We start from the raw sequence: 24276 nt of genomic DNA, 5'->3' as shown, positions 1-24276 counted from the left end.
AGCAGGTTAAAACATTTAAAAACGCATAAAAACACGGAGAGTAGTGGCAGCATGCTGCGTCAGCCTCCACTCAAACCGAATGATAGTCTCTCATTAATGAGCTTGATCGAGAGAGGGATAACAGAATGTTTAGAACAGTTGAGCCTGCACAGCAGGACTCTGGACTTTCTGCCTGAATTCAACAGAACATCTGGAAACAGGGCATGTTATGAGTCCAAAAGAACACTGTTTGCCTGCCTGATGGTGGCCTGTATAAACAGGTCTTGCAGCATGAGTGGAGCACAGGGGTACCCATGATCTTACTCACCATCTTCACCAAGTTATGAATCTGAGTTTTTGATTTGACTGTCAGAGCCCCAAACCAGAAGATGATCCCGTACCTAAGTATGGACTCAATGGCTGCAAAGTAAAAAAAAATCAACATGATTTCTCTACAGACACCAAAAAGTCTGAGTTGTCTGAGAAAATGAAGGCACTGATGTATTCTGGGACAAACATTTGCCACCCTTGTGTGGCAGCTGAGGTCACTATCACTGTACACACCTGGGTACTTAAAAGAGGTGATCTGTTTAATGTAATTAACATGTATGGACCGGCCTATGGTCACCCACTGATTTGGGATCTAACAGCATCTCAACAGTTTTTTCTGTGTTAATCTGCAGTTTTTTGGTGGTACACAAGTCAATAAATTTATCCATAGCAGTTTTATGACTGCCTGGATTATGAGTGAGTAAACTGAGAATAACGGTATTGTCAGAGAACTTAATGACAAACTGATTTGGCTGAGCGCTGACACAGTCGTTGGTATGCAGAGTGAAGAGGAAGGGTGAACTGACACACCCCTGGCAGACGTTCTGTAAATGCATTACTTTCCCTGACATTACTGTTTTCAAAACACAGATGAAAGTTATTTGACTCATTTGCCCTGGCAGTTTCATTATGAAGGAACAAGGCTTTCCTTTTGGTGTCTATGTTGGTCATACCTCGGATAGAGTCCCACAGTTTCTTTGTATTGGAGTTGGACAGCTCCTGTTCTGCCCTCTCCTTATGCTGCAGCTGCGGCTGGTAGAGGTTGTTTTGTGCATCTCTGACTCCTGCCTTGTCCCCTAATTTGAAGGCTAATTTTTTGTCTTTATACACTCCTTTACTCCCCTTGTGATGTAGGGTTTATTGTTAGGATAGTAGTAGTATATCAGCATCCTCAAAGAAAACATTCCAGTCTCTGCACAGGAAACAGCCCTTCAGTGCCTTTCTGTACACATGCACAACACATACAAAAATGTTGGTAAATTCCCTAGAAAGGTAGTGTGGCTATAGGGTGACAAGCAGCAGCTCAATATCAGGGTTGCATATTCTGTCCCTGACAGCAAAGTTACAACACCAACTGTCTATGACATAAATCCATACCCCTCCTCCCCTAGTTTTACCGGAGTCTGCATTTCTGTACAAGCAAATATGTGTAAAACCATCAATTTGTATAAAACTGTCCAGAATATCATTGGTGAACCATGTCTCTGTAAAGGCCATCAGACCAGACTCACAGTACTCGTAGCTTACTCCAACTTGTGAGGGCAGATCATCCATCTTATTTCTCAAGGAGCAGGGTTGCAGAGTAGCACAGAAGGCAGTGGCAGCTGAGTGGCCATCCGTAAGCAAAGCCTGATGCCGCCTCTCCTTCCCCTCTTCCTGGCCAACTGATTTGTTTCTATCCAAGAACTACTAAAAAGAACAATTTTCGAAAGACTAATAAAACATTTGCGTTTTTAAATTCTGAATTAAGTAGTTGTCTGAGAATAATTTTATTCAGGTGTGACTCACCGCATCCGTAGGTGGACAGAAAAGTAGAAACAGTACAGTCACAGTAAGCGCAAAAATACAAAATAAGGAAATTTTACTTTCAAAAAAGCCAGAACCATTTCAGTAGTGTCATGACATCTAGTGCTGGCAAGCTACCCATTGGAATGGGGTAAATTTACCACTGAACAATATAATGATAAATTAAGTTTGCTCAGGAATAAGGGTATTTTCCCACAATACAACACACAATAAACAATGATCATCTCTGCACTGATGTGAACCACCTACCCTACCATCCAGTCCAAATGCACCTGAGACACAAAATACTGTTGGGTGTGAACTGCAGTCTGTCTTAATTCATTTCAAACACTCCCTGTCTGCCACTGATATTAACATGTGATCTCTATCTAGATTACTTATCTGGCTACAAGAAAAAGCATGCTAATGCTGTAAATGCACACAGAACACAATCAGAATGTAATCAGATTAGCAAGGCCACATTTGGAAGTGGTCAGACTGGCATAGTGATCAGACTTCAGCAGGTGTAGATACACTCCGTGAAGTTTGACTACATTCTGAAGAAAGACATCTCCCAGTTAAATCTTATGGTCATTTAACAAAATGTCAGCCTGCTAACTCAAGCAAGCCCAGCCAAAACATACAAGAAGCAGCAGGAACCTTAGCTCACTAAATAAGGCTAATGGCATTCTTGACAATCTGATTAAAGCCAAATGCACCATCCATTTAACTTTGCTGGAAGAATGATGAGGGGAGACAAAAAGTGAAGGGAAGAAAGATAGATTGCCATGACCAGACTTTAAGTGGCTACAGCGCAGTATGGAGGAAGCCCCAGGAGAGGTTTCAAATGAAAAGAGTGGATAAAGTTTAATCTAATACATCAATTCACAGTGGAGGGCAGGAGGGAAAGAGAAATGGCAAAAGACAATGGCTTCACCGTGCACAAATCAATAGCAATGCAATTCCACTACACAAAAACCAGAAAGTCACACATACCTGGGCAAACATAGATATTCTGAGCTGTGGAATGCTGCAGCAGATCACAGATGGCCATTCCTCTCAGCTGCAGTTATCAAAACTTTGCTATGACATTTCAGTGCCATCACTATGCTGTTAGCTACTATGTGTTAGGGCCCGACTGATTTATTGGCCGGCCAATTAAATCGGTCGATTATAGCCCTTTTCAAAATAAACGTCATCAGCCGAAGTTTACCGATTAAACGCCGATATATTCTTAGTTTCTCATAAAACTGAAAATGCTGTTACGTGTTGGAGTCCCGCAGAATGATGTCCTTGTGCCGTTTCCCCATACATGGAAATTTGAGTCCATTCAATCCTCAGTAACGTACAGGAGGAAGCTACAGCCAGGCAACATTACAGGAGTGTGCTGAGCCGACAGGTAAGTTTATAACGACGTTGTGAAATTAAGAATGACTCAACATGTCTCCTGTTTCAGCTTCACTCTCTTTGCCACGGGTCATGACGAGTGACATGTGCTTCGTTGCGTCGGTCATGCTTTTCATTTACATTGCACTGCTAAAGTTGCGCAAACCTAGCTTTAGTTACTCTCTGTTTATCTTAGCAATAAAATCGCTGTAGTTATGCCAAACTAGCATAGCGTTAGCTAACAACTTAAAAGCCACTAAGTAACTGCAAAAATCACGTAAGTGTACAAAACCTTGTGAGAGCATCCATACTGTTACCGAATGTAAACACAGGTCGCATATGTGACGTAAGAACATATTTTGTCGCAGGCGGTGACATTTCGAAACGCAAAACCCCGGTTACTGATGTCCACATGCAGACGCATAAAACGGAGAATTCGCAAATCTTCACTTTGGTCGGAGTTTTTAAAAAGAATCGTTTTTGATGACGTAAATCTGCGTTTTTGTGTGGATGATAGGCCGAATCATAGAAAAATATCTTTGTTTTGTGAGATACCCGGCTACGTGTGGACAAGGCCTAAGTTTATGTATGTCTGAAAGAGAGTCTCAGTAGATTAAAGGCTGGAGGGTATGTAAGCAAACCACAATACAGCTCTGAACTGTCGGTCTTGGAATGCTCTGTTAAACTGTCCTTTGCACTCGTCACAACAAAGAACTACAAAATTACAGTACTATAGCATCATTAACTGGCACTTTGAATCTCAAGTTTGTTCAACACTGACAGTTAATGAGTTACACCTGGTCCGCATCATGGATCGACCTGAGACCAGGTGAGGTTCATCCTCTCTCAGAGAGCACACAGCAGACAAAACACAGCATTACAGATCACTTGGGTAGCAAACTTGAGTAAGTTGTGGGCAGATAACTGGCATCTTGTGTGTAACATAATTATAATGTATGCTGTGTTTATGTCTGATTTACTATAAGCTGTAATCACAGAAATAACTCAGAAATTCTTAAAAGGCTCATACGTCACCCTGTTGATGTCACTGTATGTCAAAAAAAGCAGCAAGTTCTTTTCTACACTACTCGGGTTGGGCTCGGAGGCCGCAAAACACTAAACCTGTGGTACAAACTGGAAGAGTGGAGAATATAATGGCTAGGATCTGATCACACCAGCTTTTGCTATTTTAGTTTTTGCATTTTCTGTTTATATAGCTATGTTAGCTAGCAAGCTATGGTAAATAGCAGTGATTTCAAAAGACCAAACACAGGAAAGTACTAGACTTCATTATTCATCTGACTGAGAATTAGGTCAACATGCTTCCCTCATGTGACCTCATGCATTCTTAATTCACCCGCTTGACCCACATGCTACCAGCTTTTTTGTAGTCAAAGCAAGCCATGCCCAAAAACACAAATCTTCTCCTCCTGTGGAAGAATTCATATCTGCGTTGTACTTAGAGGGGTTATGAGATGCAGCAAGTTAGTATAAGTTCAATAACTTCATAATTTCAAGATACAACCAGTATTGCCTAGTTGAAAGTAACATTTTAATCTAGCAGGTATTTAAGAAAACACTGTCCCTGGTGGGAGGGAGGTGAGGCAGTTGTTTAGAACAAAGTCCTATTTTCAAATTTCACAAGCATGAAAGCGCCCAAGTTTGACATGAGATACTGTGAAAGGGTATCAAAATGCTCAACGCTTTGCTGTTACTGAGATCTGTAAGAGCACTGCTGTCAGACATTTCAAATGCCCATCCTGAATTAAACAACAGTTCCAAAGGAACTGTCACCTAGCTCACATCACAGCCTCACTTCATCCACAACAAAAATGCCTCTGATCTTGACAAACCTTCAGAGGAAGACATCTCCCCTGTAGACGAAGCTGCTTTTAAGCCTACAGGTGATGAAAATATAGACAGGCTTGTTTAGTTTTTTTTCAAATACTGAAATTTCAGAACACAGAAATAAACATCAGAAAAGCAAATGTCTTCTAACGAAACATGAAGAGTACAGCTCACAAATTCACTTTATCAGTTTAATACAACATAGGCTGGTGGGCATGGAGTTATTTTATAGTACTTAAAGTCTCCTACTGTGTTTGTTATAATAGCCTCTATGCTTACAGCAGCCAAAGCCCATTACTGCAAAATAGTGCAAAGGCAGAGCTAAATTTTTTAGTGCCAGGGATGGTCCAATACTTCACACTCTAAGTTATACTTGTGTTGATACTTAGGTTCATGTAGCATAAATACAGTCATTTCCTTTTACATTGAACAGTGTAAGCCAGGATGTATTAATGCATTAGTGTGGACTGTGAAGTTGTTATATTGAAAGCAATATGAACATACAGAATATGTAAACACATCACAAGATGCTGCCTGAAACACAACAAATATGAAAGACTCTTTTATATAACTGCATTATGCATTTACACTCCCCATACAATATTTAGCCTCTGAGATGGAGCCCCAGATACATGCATCATGCATGCACGTCTTTTGGTCAATTAAATAAAACCTCAGCTAGCAGTCACCTACTGTCAGACTAATTAGTATCAATTTGATGGTGACTGCAAGGTTAGCTAGCACAATGACTGAGGAGGATGACAAGAGTGATGACTGTCAGCACGTAAAGTACCTATAAGGGCACATAGAGTGCGCATCCTTCAGAAAGGACAATGCACTATCTTGCAGTTTTAACAAAAGTGGTCTAGACTAGCTTTCAGCTTTCGATAAAATTTATTTTGGAATACAGTGACATAGTTAAATATAATCATCTCTTCCATTTATCCAGCTGCTTTGTTGTCAAAGCGATACTGTCTCTCCCTAGACATGTTTCCATGTAAACAGATGGAAATCTGGTTAGACTTTTAGATAGCTAAGACATTTGCATTCTCTGGGAGTAAATATGCTTCTCCAATTTTCAATTAACAATTTAAAATTTAAATCATCTTTACAATTAACTATAGAAAGTAGAGAGTGGTCCAGTTACTTAAGTGCGCATAAACACTATTAAAGACAGTGACTAGTCTGACTGGGATTCTATTGTGTTTCATTAATGGACTAAAATCCCAACTCAATCACTTGCCAAGTACCTTTACTAATGAGTACTCTGGTACTAATGACAAAAGCTAAAATGTGGAGTGAGTGCAATGCCTCTTCTTCCATGAATACTTTGCACCCTTTCAACAATACTCCTATTCACCCTAAACCACGCTACTGTATTCTCTACAAGCAACACCTTGGTCAATGTGTAGTCCCATGAACACATCACACCTCCCTTCTCGCCCAACTCGTGAGCTGTCTTATTTTTGTTACCATGGAAACCACAATCTCCACAGAGATCGACTCTCCTGCATAGAATTACACTTAGAAATCCTAATATATTTCATTTTATTACATTTCATTTTTATTATTAAGTGGTCTACGCCTGCTTGAATAGCAACTGATGGTCTCACTGTATTTTCAGACTAATTTTCACCATTCAATTTTTCCTTGATAAGATCACAGAAAACTATCCAAAAAGTAAATATGACATTGACATCACATATATTGCTTTTCTTCTGTCTTTTTTTGCATAGACATAATGGACAATAGGAATGTAACAGTATGCGTGTTTGGTCTGAATTTTAAAGCAGGGGATGCAGTACGAAACTTCTGTAATCCAAAAACATTACTGTTAGATGTCAATTTAGGTTTGTGTACTCAGGTTACCAAAGCTAGCTATGTCAGCTAAAGCATTCTAGAAGGATTGGCCTTGAAAGTTGAACTACAAGCAAGTTAAGGCTGCATAATTATCGCCAGAATCATAATCATGGCACGAATGGCATCACAATTATTTAATAATTTTGGAGACAAAATATTTGTATTGCATTTTCATATTTAAATAAATAGGGTATAGCTTCCCATACTGTGCTACAATCCTGTTCATGTATAAATACATTGTACATCACAAACTGTGGAATTCTGTGTACTGTTACATGCTAAAATGTTGTAAGTTATTTTGTACAAATTTATGTAAACACATTTTGAAACACTTAATGTCACCAAAGTAGATAAAGGTTAAATTAATCCTTGTGGGCAACGACCCACACAGGTTATACTAAAATATCACAATACATTTATATATAACTCAATTCCAGTAATCCTTAGACTCAAATATTAAAAAAAGGAAATGCAAATATGCTATCTCTCACACACACACACACACACACACACACACACACACACACACACACACACACACACACACACACACACACACACACACACACACACACACACACACACACACACACACACTCTACATGTTACCATCCACGTTTCCCTGCCCCCACTCCATTTCTTAGATCATTCTGTGTGTGTGTGTGTGTGTGTGTGTGTGTGTGTGTGTGTGTGTGTGTGTGTGTGTGTGTGTGTGTGTGTGTGCGTGTGTGCGTGCTTTTGTGTGCAAGTTCACTCCCCCTTTTCAGTGGTACCTTTCAGCTCCCAGAGTCATTTCCATAGGTCATGGCCCCACCCGCCCTGTCCACCGTACCCCCATCAACCCAGTCAGCTCCATAATGGCCAGCCCTTTGTCCACACCAGATGTGATTTCTGAATGTGTATGTGTGTGTGTGTTGGGAAAGGGGACTCACTGCTACAGACCCTGAGCATCCCTCTTTTATAAACACAAATTACAGCCAACTGTTTACCCTTGCAGGTCAAAGCCTGAGCCAAAGCTCAGCACTATGGTGAAAACCAAGCGCTGGTTCAAACTATAACAGACATCAACACACTGTCCTTGACATCAGTTTTGGACAGGAAACCATACTATGAGAGTGCAGAGGTAGCCTACAAAGCCTGGCTGGGAATTAAAGTAACAGACTACACTGTCAGTATAATTTGCCTTCAGTCTGAACTTTCAAAAAGGCAGAACTAAACAACAGTACCTCTTAAATACAGATACATTAGTATGCACGTTTTTATGTGTGTATGCATCAATTGTCTCGCTACAATTTGTAAATGGAGAAATTGGTCATAACAATGACTGTTTTGCCTGTCTGCACTTGAACATGCATTTGGACACATGGACTGTTTGCTGACAGTTTCAGCAACTGCAACTTATCCTTCTGAAAACAACGTATGTGCAATACAGCCTTCCCTTTTTTATTAGTGAAGATTAAATGCCAGTGAGGCAGTCTCTTGTTAGTACACAACAGAGAAACGTAGGAATGACTTAACAGATTGAGAATGAGAGAGGGTGAGAATGCAGTGCATTTGTCTGAGCCACTGGTCTTATAAATATGCAACAGTTTGATCTAAAGGTTAGACAGCCATCCTGGCAGCTGCTCCGACCCAGACACAGAGCACACGGATGCACGCAAAGTCAGTTACGATAGGCAATTCATGGTAGAGTCCATGATCAAGTCGTGTAACAAAATAATCATCAACTTCATGTTCCAAATGTCTTGTTCACCGTTTTGTAACGGAAGACTTCACCAAACAACATTTCTCTTCCAAGTAGCCTGCCAGGCAGGCAAGAAAGGCTGTTGTCACTGTCCCCATGAGGACCTGCTTCAAGCCAACTCTAGTAGAAAGGATACCCTTAACCATCACAAATGCACCACAAAAAGGAAGCTTCAACACACTTAGTTGTATAAATTAGAGACAGCGCTCCACTGACAAATGATTTGTGAATATTCGGATCTCAAAATTTATATCCGCATACCACCATGGGGACCGAATATTCGGGTCCAGCCCTAGCAAGAGGTTGAAGTTTCATGGAGAAAAGTAAGCAATGAAATTTTTGTCAAACTTTTCAGAGAATAACTGAAAACATACTTTGTTGTGGTATATCATCATATATATCGTTATCGTGATATAAAATAATCCATATCGTGATATATGATTTTTTCCATATCGCCCAGCACTACTTTTGGGTCTTTAATTCAGTTCAAGTTTTTTGTACTAGTCCTTACTAATCCCATGTCACGGAAACTCACTTAAACACACCAATATTTGCATTCAAAATCTTTACCAGTCTCCTGATATAATTCTGATTTACATTGCATTAAGCTAACTCTATTAACTAGAATGTCCTCTTTTTTCATAAAAATATCAATAATTTGTTGAGAGTGGTATGTAGAAAAGGGAGTCCAAAAGAAAAGAAAAGAAAAGCGGCGTGCTCCGCCGTGTTGTCTCAAGCAGTGGAAAACAGCCCTCAGGTACAAAAGCCATCATTACCTAGTAATCTGTATGAGGTGTTGACCAATAACCGATTATTGGTAGTCAAAAAGACTGAAAATTGATATTTGAAAGTGATATAAATTTTAAAAATGTGGATGGGACACGATTAAAAAAATTTATCTAATTCATTACAAGCTTTGTAATTAATTAGTTGCAATTAATTGCACTTGTCAAATAGCAATAAAGTTTTTCAATTCAAATAAAATTGTGGCTGACATTTGAATCAATGAATAGACATACGCTTTTAAAATTTAAAATTTTTTTTTTTTTTAAATTTAAAATGGGACATATAGAAAAAAGTGATTTTGATGATTTAAAGCCTGGATTTAGTTTTTTTCCCCCCACTGTATGGCACATAAAATCAGCATAAGTAGTTCAAGGAGCTTCAGAAAGTTTTAAGACTTTTTGTAAACTCACTGTCTTGAAAAGTGGTCTATTATGGGATGGCTACACCATTAGCAGGACTGTCATAGCTAACGTTAGCTCTGGTGCTAACACCAACATGTTTTACATTGAGGTGAAGCCGTTGGCTTGAAGGGACGCAGTGATCAGAAAACTCTTTGTTGTACAATTTACACACAACCAGGCTTTTATCCAAGCTGCCATCGGGAAGATTTTTAAAAGAAAACCTTCTGCCCAACAAGCTCAATCTCGTCTTCCTTCACTGTTCACCGGTGCCTGACTTCAATCAGTGCTTCCTGTGCTTCTTCTTCATGGCTACAAACAGACTTTAGGTTCATTACCGCCACCTACTGGGCTGTTCATCAGAGTTACCGGTGTGCCAGAAATGAGGGAACTGAGAAAGTTGCGATTAAATGTGTTAATTTATTTAACACGTTATTTTTGGTGTAATTTATTAATCAATATTAACGAGTCCCAGCCCTAGTTAAAAATTTTAAAAAATTGGCATCACAATTTGGCATAACACTAACACCAAACTATATTGAAATGACTTTATGCTTTAGCAATGACTAATTTTTGATTTTACATCAGTTGTTCATGTCAGGATTTATCATTAAGTGCTCAGAGGCTATTACTCCTGACAAGCAACCAGACAGACAAAGCTGTGGACAGTACATTTTTTGAGAACAGAGTGGAGACTAAAGACAGAAAGGCTGCTGCATCAAAGTCAAAGACTGTACATTCAATTTATTTTATCGAGAATTGCTTAAAAACATCAGCAACAATACTCATGAACAGAAAAATGCTTAATATCTGATCCAAGTATCTTGCTTTGCCAGCCCATTCTGTAGTACATTATGATCAACCACAGTCATCATAGGCTTAGCAGAAGATGTAGATTCGGTGTTCCCTCAAAATAGTGATGGATGAAATTGCTTAGGTGGAACATTTGCATGCAGAGAGAGGAGGACTGTGATAAAAAAAAGACAATTGACAATCCACAACAAAAAACTAGCATGGCTGCTTTACTGCATGATCCAAATCATCTGCAGAACTTTCAGTTTCATTTTCACCGCAGATAGTGGAAGGGGGGAAAGTATGCAAACTGACATAATTGGCCAATCACAGGCTTATACGCACAACCTACATCTGCTGAGTCAGACTACTGATCCAATAATGGGCCAGGCCAATAATAGGTTGAGCTCTATACTATATGAGCAGAAATGGACGACAGTTTTTTTTCTTTGCAAGTTTATTTCAATTTTATAATGTGTTAAACCTGCCTTTATAAGATTAATCCAAGATGTTTGACATCATTTGCATAATTATTGTTTTACCAATAAATAAAGATTTGTGAATCAATGCTGATTTGGAGATGGTAAGACCTGAGATTCTTAATGTGAGGTGATTTGTTCACCAATTGCTAAACAGCACTTTTTTGCTTTTACACATTTTTGTCAAAGCTTGACAGACCAGCAGCCAGGCAGTTTCAGATAAATGACTGTGTTGCCCCCCCCCTCTCCTCCTCTCCTCTCTCCACACACACAGACACACAGATGTCTGAGTGAAGCAGGGATGGGAAAGAGGCGGAGGTGGAGAGAACCAGAGGTAGTTAATGGAGGCCAGAGAGGGGAACACTGTTTGAAGCGGCTGACTCACAGCTCAGACTGAACCGGCTGACTTTCTGATTGGCTGCTTTGGTGCCTGGCCCCCCGTCCTACATCTTAAACACACTTGGTTATTACAGTCTGCTCTGCTACACTACACTACCACCTCTACATCCAAGTAACACCCATGGCAGAAGTTTCATAACGTGTTTGTGCAATTGTACTTTCATACAAATGGAAATATGCATTAAACCAAAACTTTGTGACAAAAATAAAGCATCAAGTAAATATGGTCAAAAATCATTTAAAAATGATACAGTTGAGTGGGAACTGTAAAGTGTAAGGATGCAGATATATAAAGAGAGGAACAAAGTAATGGCATCAACAAAGGCCAACACCAAGCACTTCAATTCAATACAACATGAGTTGATATCAACTTTCTGAGGCCCTTATATTTACTTTCCATTTGTCCAGACACAAAAGTCCCTTTGGTCTGGGTAGGAGTGAGATATAACATTGCAGTCAAACATTCCTCACAAATTGTCTTATTCTGTTCTGATGCACTCAGATGTGCATGTATAAACATAATCTTAAATTACTTATTAGTGATATGTTGTTTTTTTGTTTTTTTTAAAGAAATTCAGTCATTACATACTTAACTATTTTTCATTTATTGTGTAAAATCTTTTTCAGTAACTGAACTCTAGAGATTAATCTGGGCTGGGGGCACTTCCATGTCAATTATATATTCTGAGTGTAACCAGTTATTCATTTAACTAAATACCTTGTACTTTCCCTACAAAAAACCAACACCTGTCCCAGTTGAGCCCTGAACCAATGTGAAAAGAGTTAACTAGCTAAAACTCAGTTTTTATAATCTGAAGTATTGAAAAAACAACATTTTGATGCATTTTGCTAGATTTATGTTCAACATGCTTGTTTGCAAGCATGTTTGCTAAAAGGTTTTGTGCTAGTAGAAAAAAAAAACACATTAAGTGAAACATATCGTCACCAACACTAAAATGATTGTACTGCTGCAAAACTGTATCTCGAACAGAACAAATACGTTAAGCAGGTAACTGGAGAAACGTTTACTCTAGTAATGTGGTAAAAACCTGTGCTTTAGTGAGATATTACAAAGTATCCTTAAGAGAGTTGTAAACCAGAGCATTTGGACTAACAGTGCAGCAAGAACACAGGTTCTCTTGGAAGATCACAATGTAGTGTGAGCGTTTGGCTGTGGAAGTCAATCTACTGGCAATTAGTGGTTTCCTTTTAAACTTTATTTGGATGATGTATCCAAGATAAATGATTTAAAAGTTGATCATTTGAAACTCTACACACAGCTGTGTCTTTTCCTGTTAAAAAAAACAATTATGTGAATATAGCCCAAAGAACACCATGTAAACAAAAAAAGTGTAAACAAACTTGCAAATACATCTTCAGAAATATAGTGCAACACAAAGCATGTACTTGTGCAGAATATTCTTTACAAAATTCGATATACAGAAGTCGCTGAATCAGTATTGATTCTCAGCAGCTAAAAGGAAAAAGTATATCTGACCTTGGACACCCCCAAGTTTTAAAAATTACATTTTGAACAAAAAATTTAATTCCATGTCGAAATACTGCTAGATTAAGAAAACATTCAAATATGTTGGGCTGCATCTTTGCTGTATGTTTAATATGTTTGCTGGCCAAGAGCATGTAAAAATATTGATCCTCAATACGTCAACTCACTGCACAGCAGCATCTGAAAAGTCACAAAAACTTGCACGGCAGAAATACTCTAATCCTTTCTCTCTTGCGAGTGGTTGCATCATCAGGGCATTCTTTTCAAAATAGATATTTCTATCCATCCACTTTCTATTCACCGCTTTATTCTCTGTAGGACTGCAGGGGAGAGTCCATTACATGTCCAACACAGAGATAACCACTCCCACTCATGGCCAAGTTGGAATTACCAGTTGACCTAAACTTGTCTTAAACTGTGGGAGGAAACCTGTGAATGGACCTTCTAGCTGTGAATAGACAGTACCAGCCACCCCAAAGTATAACCACTTAACTACAATTATTGCAATTGTGCATAACATAGGCCGACATAATCATATTCAGTGAAAAAGACAACATGTACGTTGAAGAAAACAGCAGTGGGCAAGATAATATGGCTTGTTCTGTGTTGGTTGAAGAGGATTGGGGGCACTTCATCTCTGAGATGCAGAATCATTATTTGACATAAAGCCAAAAGTGGAAAAGAAACAAAGACAATCAACAGACCTTTTTTGCTGCTGCTTCCTCTCTGTGTTAAATTCAAAGCATCACACTCTGAGACAGGTAAAACCACATCAGTTTACTGAGGAGGGGAAGTGGGAGGTGTGTTGGCTTGTAGTTTTAGCACAGTGGTGGTGTATTCAGTACAAATGGGAAACACAGTGTACACCATTCTTTTTAATGAACTACAAAATTACTCATTTTAAATTAGTTGATCACCTCTTGCATACAAACAACAAGAAAATACTGCAACCAGTAGTCTGTAGGTTTATCTAATATTCACAAGTTTAAAGCACAAGCACAACTACTCTGATTTGCGAGCCATTGCTATTCTTATTCCCATCTGAAGTAAACAACCATAACTGCCTTTTCTCAGAAACAGAGACTCAGCAGTTGAGTTTGTGATTCTGTGGCCTATCCATGATGGAGAGCAGAATAGGGGACCATTCATTAACGCACTGGTGCCTTTGAATCCAATGGCCACTGGCATGGCTACAACCTCTCAAATTAGTCGTGGTTCCTTGCACTGAGACAACAGGCATCCAGGGTCACGCGCATGCCTGGCATTCCTCCACTGCTAGTACTGACAGCAGCAGCACATGGCACCCAGAAATACAACGCTACACAAGCATTTTGTAGAAACACATAACATATGCAAAAAAATGGCCTCTAGCAACTGGGGAATGGGGCAAAAGCACAGTGCAGATAAGAGCGCAAAACATCAACTAATGGCAGTCTCTGTGGAATTTGACACAATCGGTATCAAGATTTTTTATTTTTTTTTAAACGCAACTATAACATATCTGTTGAACCCTACAGAAAAGAGGAAGCAAATGACTCGTGATAATCCCATGGCAATTGCTTGGATGAAAGGTCCAATGACTATTGCTTTACTAACATATGCTCCTTCCTTGTCATTGTTGTTCTGAAGGACACTATATTTGGGCTATAAACTACTTCTTCTAAAAAGTCATCAATCAATTTGACATACACGACATGCAATTTTCCATGTAACACTATTTGAGAATTCCTGCTACTAGTTTAAATCTTGCTTTGAGCAGTAGTGGAAAACAGCAAAATTAAAAGTGCACTGAAATGCCTGTACAAAGACTAAATAAAGTGCCACAAAGCAACGCACAATGAGGCTCATTAGTATCCAAGTTTTTGAGTTTTATTCTACATAATAGAATAAACACGCAACCCTGCTTTTTCATCTGTTTACCTAAATCACAGGTTTATCAACAACACTGATGAACAATGGTTGTGAACCACAAAACTCTGATGTATTTATCAACCAGCTGAGGCTACACTACTCTGCTGGTAAAAGAACACAGTTTATGTAATAGAGAACTTAGGCTTGATCTGTCATTCAGCCTGTTGATCTAACATTTATCATATTTTTACTTTTACCGACTAACTTTCAAACATAGCAGCAATCAGCAACATCGACAAGCCACTTAGGCTGGACTGCACGATATATCATTTCATCAACGACACTTTGATGTCCGCATGCCCAATAGTCACACTGCAGGAAGTGCAATGAGAAAGTCAGGGAAAAATGAACTTTTTCACTGCTTAATACAAAAAGAAAACTCACATCATTCTGATTTTCCAGGACTTATCTACAATAGAAGTCGGTCTATTCAGTAACTTTAAAAAAAAATGATATGAAATTTGTGGGGCTGGACAGTGGCTTGGTGGTTAGTACTGTCGCCTCACAGTTAGAGGATCCCCAGACTGGGCCTGGGATCCTTCTGTATGGCGTTTGCATATTCTCCCTGTACACGCATGGGTTTCCTCCGGGTACTCCAGCTTCCACAGTCCAAAGACATGCTGATGTGAATTGGTGATCCTAATTTGTCCGTAGATGTGAATGTGAGTGTGCTTGTTTGTCTCTATATGTAGCCCCCCGAAACCCTAATGAGGATTTTCATACTGTATGCATCATGTTGCCAACATGTATTCCACTGATGATGCAGAAATCGCACAAATATGTTTTAATGTCTGGCCCAATTAGGTGCCTAGCCTGTTTACACTGCAGGTATTGCAGCTGACAGAACACAACCTAGAAAACACATTATTATTTTAGTCATGACAAAAATATGAGGCTGCATTGATCAATAAAATACATACATCAGCACACAATTAACAGTTTACCAGCATTCCTGTCTTGCATCATTTGCAGAAGCAGCATTTTTCACCATCATAAATTTCTATATTCCTCATTGCTTTCTATTGTAGCAACCTGTTGACTGAAGTAGGTGGCACACCACTGATCGACTGTAATAGAGTTACATGAGTTACAGCCCCTTTGATGTAAACACACACAAAGTCTGAAAAATAAAGCTTGGTTAACAAAGAAAGGTAATAACCACCACTGTAGTACAAGTTATCTCTCACTGGGGTTTCAGGTTTACAGAAAGAAACCCTGGCAATGCCCAACTTGCTTTGTGGCAGGGCCCTCGGATGTATGGAAATATTTTGACTACAGCTACTGTGTCAGCAGTGTCTTGCCAATGTGGCAACACGACTAATTTGTTAACCCATCTAAATCAGAAACACAAAGCTCTGCATGACAATGGCAAAGCCAGATCTGACTTTTATCTAAGGCAAAAAATAATAATATCTAAGGCCTTTGCCAGTGTTACACCATACACAACAGGATCCAAACTGCAGAGAAAATACAGATATAATTGCTTTTCACCTCAGCAAAAACATGACACCAATTACCCATTTACCAAAGAGGGTTTTAAAAACATGATCTTGGTGAGCGGGTTGTAACACCATCGCACAATTATTTTTTTTAAGTTCCCATCCCATAGCTGTATGAAAAATGCACAATTTTTTTTAAAAAAAAGAGCTGTTATGATGAAACCTTATGCTGCTACAGCAGACTTTCGGTCCAGCCAAAAAATGACAATAGAAGCTCTCATACCAAGCAAAGAAACCAAACACAAACAGAGAAAATGAAAAAAGTTTAATCACATTATCTTCTGACATCTGTCACCAAATTCCTTTTAATTTCTTGCATTCAAACACCTTCCTGCATACATAGTCTACACTTTGTCTACTGTCTGTATGAAAGAAGTACACATTACAGAATATAACGTAAGTTCAAAGCTTAAGACATTTCAGAAATTTCATAACCAGTACCAACCTAGACACAAGATGAAATGAGATAACATCCTAAACTGATCACCACATCCTCTGTTGTCAGGCACACTTGGGATTGATTTGAAGTTTCCTGTGACACTGGACTGCCTGCATTTGATTCAGAGTGCTGAGACAACACTTGTCAGTTATATATAAAGCTAAATGTAGCCCACTTATTTACTAGGCCTAAAGGGGACTGGGGGAGTAGCACAAGACTAAGAACAGAAAATACAAGGTTGGATGGCTGATGGAAGAAGAGAGTGACAGACCACGAGGATAGAACCTATTAGGATGGAGGATGACGGAGGCCGATAGGTTGAAGACAGTAATAGTGACACCACCTAATTTAGCCCACTGCCAGCACTCAGAAGTGTGCAGATGCTGTTGTGTCGATGCAGCTGAAGCAACTGTGTGAGCTACAGGGGTGTGGTGCTGAACAGCAACATGACATATAACAGTATCAATAAAGGTGCTTTCTGGTTCTATCATATCTATCTCAATTTAATCCTTTTGTAAATGTGTTAAATCTAATATACAGCCCGGATATTAACATTACTCACATCACAGCTGAAATGGGTGCTATACACTGATTCTTTTTTATCCTGCATCTAAAACATTAGATTCTTTTCTGATGTAAATGATGCAGCTCCAAGCGTGGACCCATGCCATGACAATCCTATTGCTGGACAAAGAAAGCGAAATTTCCTCCCTTCTTGTGTGTCCGTGAGCCAACATATCAATTTAATATCCAGCCTACATCTGAGACAGCAATGGGGTATATGAGGACACGACCATGCTTTTGGCATGGGGAGGTTCTAATGAGATCTTTATGCATGCTGTTTGAAAATCGTGCTGCTCCCCTAGTGATGAGGCTCTCTGTGTCTCTCTCCACACACAAAGGAATGTCACACAAAGGAAACGCATGAGTCTGCAAATCAATAGGAAAAAAACACGCTATTGGCTGTTTGCACCTATGAAAACAGCCCCTCCTTTAGCAATCACATCCTGTCTTTTTAAACAAAGAACAACAGTTCTGTTGCAAAACGAAAATAAAAATGTCAGCACAATGAGAGGAAGCATCAGTAATAGCAGCGCTAGTGGCTGATGTGTCAGTGCCGTCCTCTAATGACGACCTATAAATGCCGAATCCACTTCACATATCGTGCAGGATAATTCAATCTTGCTCATCTATAACCACAAACAGCCCATTACACATGACTCAGATTGTTCAGGAGACTCCCGTCTATTCCGACACGACAGACGCCAGGTCTCCTTACACGTTTCAACCGCAGTCTTCTTCCGCTGCAATTAATGAACCAAACTATCGCTGCAAAGGTATTTCCAAAGTCGTGTTATTCGAGAATCGGGTGTCGTTTGGACGTCTACCATACACCAGATAACTTCAAGTTTTAAGCAGCATACAACAGTTGGTGCATTTTGAACGGAATTAGTTGTACCAAGGTGTGTTTTTTAAGTTATTGATAAACTGGGAGAATGAAGAAGCACTGCAGAAATTCTTTCCCATCCTTTGGCAGCATGCGGTTTAACCGTGGCAGCTACGCTACGTAGTTAAAAAACACAAAACCCTCTATGCTGCATGTCTGAACTAATACAACTACGGTCACTAATTACAACGAAAAAAACTGTTATCTCTTCAATGTAAACTATTCTTAAGTTGCAATTAAACTAAAAATTAAAAAAAATATAAAAGCTAGCAGCATCTGTCAGACAATAAATGGTAAGTTACACCACCAGTTAACACTGATAATAGTTTAGTGAGACGGTCAATGTTGCTACCAGACAAACGAAAGGAAAATGTGAGAAATGGGGTTAGGGTTTTCTTCCTTAACGCAACTCTAAACGGATCCAAACAACACCATAGCATCCGAGGTGAAACAAAGCTACACCGATAGATAATGTCAATCCGCAGCATAGTGGTATTCAAGTCTGGATGACTCCAGCCACAAGGTAAATGGACAACTAATACTTGACAAAAAGCAAACATCACTCAGTTGTGATGCCAACTTTGTATTTGCCAAACTGTGGACTGTTCCTCTGGACGGACTCTGGGTGCTCTTTGTTGGTAAAGTAGAATCCAAATGCCGTGAGTTAAGCTTGGCTAAACCCGGGCCAGTTCTGACCCGGACCTAATGGCAGTCAGCCTTTTAAAGCCCAGTGTGACTTTTAGCTCCCTGCTCCTTTTTCCCCCAGACAATAAACATTCCTCAGACAGGCAGCAGTAGGCTGGCCGCAGACCCTGCGCCATCTTAGTTAGACACACTCTGCTTCTTCGGGCTTCTTGAACAAAGAGCTTCTCTAACCGAACTCACAACACCACACGGTATAACTTTCGAGAAACACGCGAGTAAAACAAAACACTGCCTTCACAGTGTGCACTTCAAGGCACTTACCAGTATTTTCTTGTATCCTTGTCCCGAACAGGAGGACGAGCAAGAAGCATGGTATTGCATCCATCGTGGCTACGGACCAGACTGGCACTCGACTGCTAACTTCTCCCCACTCTGAGGGAGGTAGACGCGGATTGGCTGACAGAGGAGTAAGTCCCGCCCAACCAGTGCCTGTTCGAGTGAAAAGCGATGCTGATTGGCAGACTGTGCTGCCACACCTCACCCTACTGGAGCAACTCTACCACTCCAGTAAACAAACGTTTGCTATTCACCGCAATGACAAAGCGTGAATTTTTATAAAGTCATTGTCATCTCATATTCATTATTTTACTCTGCCACACGCACGCACGCACGCACGCACACACACACACACACACACACACACACACACACACTGTAAAGTCAAGTTTTAAAGTATATATTCATGCTAGACAGGTTGATTTAAATAATGGTGACTTGACCCTGACTTAATTCGATGATACGAGACCATCACTATAATAACAATAGATATACTGATGACCCAGTGTTGATCAAAAAAGTGCTCAAAATCTGAGGAAACTCCGGTTTAAAGAAGAGCAAAATGGAATATGTCACAATGTGTGGGTTTGGATTAAATGCTCCAAAACCTCTTTATGAGGAGGGAAAACTCTTGTACTTGTGGGACAGAGAGAAAGATTTTGTCCAACAGAAAAACCATGTCACAGTGGCTCAGACTGAGGAAAACTATCATATTAATAACATCAGCAAATAGAAATAATATTCTTAATGATAAGATATCCTCAATGTCATGCTGTGGCTGGATCCATGTACCTCGTCCAGATGTCTTACTGTTACAAATACACACACACACACACACACACACACGCACACACACACACACACACACACACACACAAAACCCCCTGTATATAACCCTTCCTTTGTCTCATCCACATATACTCCACCTCTTGAGTAGACACACACACACAGACACACACACACACAGTCCTTAGTCCCTGGAGAGTTTGACAGAGATTGATGATGGCCTATTATTTGATGTCCAACTGAGCCCTGCCTTGCACACACTCACACACACACACACACACACACACACACGCGCTCATTCATTTGCACACACACAGAGTGGTGCACTCTCATGCATATTTATCCCCAAAATGTGGAGAATAAGAATTGCAGTGCTGATCAAACAAATACCATGACAGATAAATAAATGTTGGGATGCAAAAGAAACAAAAATACATAGGATTATATTTAAAATATATTCACAAAAACAGATGTTGTTAAATGGAGAGGCACCTCTGACACTCCATCCCACTAGTACACACACACACACACACACACACACACACACACACACACACACACACACACACACACACACACACACACACACAAACAAAGGCACCACCTGCTCTTAGCAGTAACCAAGTGCTGCTCAAGTTTTAATGCTTGTAGCTCTCCCATTTGAATTTACAATTTTGGCATTTAGTTGACGCAGTCATCCAGAGTGGATTGCAATGAGCAGAGTGGTACAAAAAGCTCTTATTTTTCACAAAAATATCACAAAATTACAAGCAACCAGTAGAAGATAGTGTAAAGGTCAGTGACTGTATTGTTATGAACGCAGAATGATGTTGTAAAAAAAATTCTAATTAAACACAATAAAGCAAAAAAGAATTTTCAGAGATAGAAAATGTTTTACTCCAGGACAAAATTAGTGATTTGGGATTTAGTGGGGGACATGAATACGCATTCAGTAATTACAACGCCACCTGTCTCTGTGTCTGCCTGCAGTTGGATGGTTTTAGGCTTCAACTTAGACTGACTTTATTAATCTCCAGAGGTAAATTCAGTTCTTACAGCAGCAGGGATATTCAACAAAGGGGTAAACAATAAGACAACACAGAATATTAGTGTAGGGTATAAAGTGAAGGTAAAATAAGATAAAATAAAAATATAGAAAATCTAATACAGAAAGAAAAAATCAACAGAATATACAACAATATACAAGTGATACAGAAGTGTGCAAATGAACAGAATGTGCAAATGAGAATGTGCTTAGATGTGCAAATGACATAAGTAGGTGCAGATAAGTTTACAAATATAATGAAGGATTTTAGGATGTAAAATGTCCAGGATGTAAAGTGGTTTCATCAGCAGACAAAGTGCTAGAGTCCTTTTGTGATCTGCCAGATGCAGATGCATTGAAAAGTCTTATTGCTGTGGTGAGGAATGACCTCCTGTACCATTCCTTGTATCAGTCTGCTGCTGAAGCTGCCCCTCAGATTGTCCACAGCTTTATGGAGGGGGTGGGAGATGTTGTCCATGATGGCCAGCAGTTTGGTCGGCATCCTCTGCTCCACCACCTCCTCCAGGGTGACCAACTGGCAGCCAACAACAGACTGTGCATTCCTGATGAGTTTATTCAGTCTCTTGCCATCCTTCAACTTGATGCCTGCACCCCGGCACACCACAGCAAAGAAGATGGCGCTCTCACCACGGACTGATAAAACATCAGAAGCATGGGGTTGCATATATTTAGGGACCTGAGCCTCCTGAGGAAGTAGAACCAGCTCAGGTCCTTCTTGTAGACAGCCTCTGTGTTTGTGGACCACTCCAGCTGGTTGTCCAGACTCACTCCCAGGTACCTGTAAGTGTGGACAACCTCCACATCAGTCCTGCTGATACATACAGGACAGGGTGGCGACTTGTTCCTCCTGCAGTCCACCACCATCTCCTTGATCTTCGTCACATTCAGCTGCAGGTGGTTCTCACTGCATCATCGTACAAACCGATGGTCAAAGGTCTCTCCGTCATTGAGAAAGACAAGAGAGCACAGATTACCAAAGCTCTACTTCATTTTTGTTAAGATTGATTTTTTTTTTTTTTGTTATTTTGACTTCCACAGCGGAAAGACTCGTGGTAAAGGTTCCACCTGTCAGTGACGCTAAGGAATAGAACCACAAACTACTGACAGCTTTTGTACCCATGCAATACATGCCCTGCCCACACAGCTATCACTGTTTAATTGTAATATGACCTCATTCACATGTTCTTTGGCACTCAAACTCAGGACAATCCCTGCTGCCATCTCTAGTGCTCTTCCATTACTGTGATAACTTGACTAGACATCCTTAGTCCCAGTCTTCAAGTGGTCAAGTGAATCAACAACAATGCAGCTTTCACATGTGAATCTTACCCAAATTTAAACCCCATTTATTCCACAGGTCTTGTGCATGGGAGTTAGTATTTTTGAGAATACTGGATGCAGAATACATACAGAATTATCTTTACTAATGTTAATAGATATTATTGTGGGATGTACATTTTAAAATAGTAATTTTAACAGGATTAAAAATAACTAGTGGTGGACGCGATAAAAAAATTAATCTAATTAATTATAGGTGTTGTAATTAATTAATCGCAATTAATTGCAGTTTTGTCAAATAGCAATATTTGACACAATAAGTGAACCTCAAGTTTCTCTCTGTCTCTGCCCTTTTTCAGTCACACGCCGTGTGTCAAAATGGCATTTCCTTTTATTAACGATCCAGTTACTGTGCAGCGAATTAAATATTCTTCGGGAGATTGTTGTCAGATCACACATAGATGTTCTCGCATTTCCGGACAATTATTTTTTTGAGCGGTACCGTTTCACGTCACAGTCCATAATCTACATAAACAACCTAATCCGTCCTTACATTTACAACATTACCAACCACAGTCATGCTCTCACATCCCAGCAGATATTGTGTGTTGTGCTGTGGTTCTTTGCAAATGGAAGTTTTTTTATATAATGTCGGCGATGCAGAGCACTTCAGTAAAGCAACTGTATGCAGGACGGTCAGAAAAGTGAGCCTGGCCCTGAAACAAATTTTAATCATCTTTGTGGTTTTCCCTGGACATAAACCTGTCAGAACCATCAAGGAGGAGTTCCACAGGATTGCAGGTGAATGATGTAGAGATCTGTTAAATTAATTTTAAATCATATTCTCTTAATGACATTGGGCTGCAACCTCAGACTGGGATTAGTAATTTGAATTTCTTTTAGGATTTCCCAGGGAGTGTTCTTATATTTCATCTTAAGCTGCTGCCACGTGCGCTTCTCCCCCATGAGATTGCACCTAAATGAAATAATTTAATGGGCTACCATTCAAACAGTTTTCCCCTGTAATATTGCAATTGCAAAGGACTACATTTAAACTTACGCATTGACCCGGGCAGCAATGTTCTCCCACGCCATCTCTCTCTCTTTTGCAGCTGCAGCGGTGTTGCACTTCTTTCTAAAAACGTGTTCAAAGTCGCAATATGAGCGCATTAAGATTTTCTGTTCAAGTGAGATGAAAAATGCAGCCCTCCGCTTCCCCGTTGCCATGGTGACTCGTCGAATCATGGCTCCATTGATGCTGTCTTTTTATAGTTGTGGTACACACGCTGAACTCCGGGTGAAGCTACTCCGAGTTGATTAAACCAACTCAAATCAGCTGTTCTGGAACCGAAAACTCAGAGTTTCCTATCTCAGAGTAGGTCAACTCAGAGTTCAGGGTTACACTCAGAGTTTGTTGAACCTGGTTTGTGAAACGGACCCCAGCTCTGGTCAGGTACATAATAAAGATCTATGGTGCAATGCCATTGGACATGAATGCTTTTTTTTTCTTTAAACATGCAGTTTACTAAAAAACTCAAGATTGCCATGAATGTTCAGAGCACAATCATGCTCACCAGAGCATGAACCTTACAGCTCTATTCCTATTACCACCCTAGATCATTTACGGTATCTTGATTTCCCAACCACAGTTCTGATCAGATACAGTAGCTCTGGCCAGATGTAAACCAGACTAAAAGTTGTGCTGTGTAATATTCTACCAGGAAGCGGAGGGCGGAGTGTTCAACAATCATTACTTCCCGGACAAGGCATTTACCTATCAGATTATGTTCCTTCCATGCTGCCTGTGCAGTTACTTACTTTGAAGAGCAATGTATGGAATCATCTTCCATACTTC

At 39.8% G+C, this 24276-nt stretch overlaps 1 protein-coding gene across 1 annotated transcript in view; it reads right to left on the bottom strand.

Moving 5' to 3' along the window:
- The window catches only part of tgfbr1b (transforming growth factor, beta receptor 1 b), a 61530-nt gene extending 42154 nt beyond the window's left edge, over positions 1–19376 (bottom strand). Inside the window, exon 1 of the mRNA XM_023271778.3 lies at positions 19277–19376. Within this exon, the coding sequence (XP_023127546.2) occupies positions 19277–19340 (64 nt within the window). The 5' untranslated portion in view covers positions 19341–19376. The remainder of the gene's footprint in view (positions 1–19276) is intronic.
- Between the last annotated feature and the right edge of the window lie 4900 nt (positions 19377–24276).

This window comes from Amphiprion ocellaris, chromosome 22, assembly GCF_022539595.1.
Source record: "Amphiprion ocellaris isolate individual 3 ecotype Okinawa chromosome 22, ASM2253959v1, whole genome shotgun sequence".
Taxonomy (NCBI): Eukaryota; Metazoa; Chordata; class Actinopteri; family Pomacentridae; genus Amphiprion; species Amphiprion ocellaris.
This window is presented reverse-complemented; position numbering and strand designations above follow the sequence as displayed.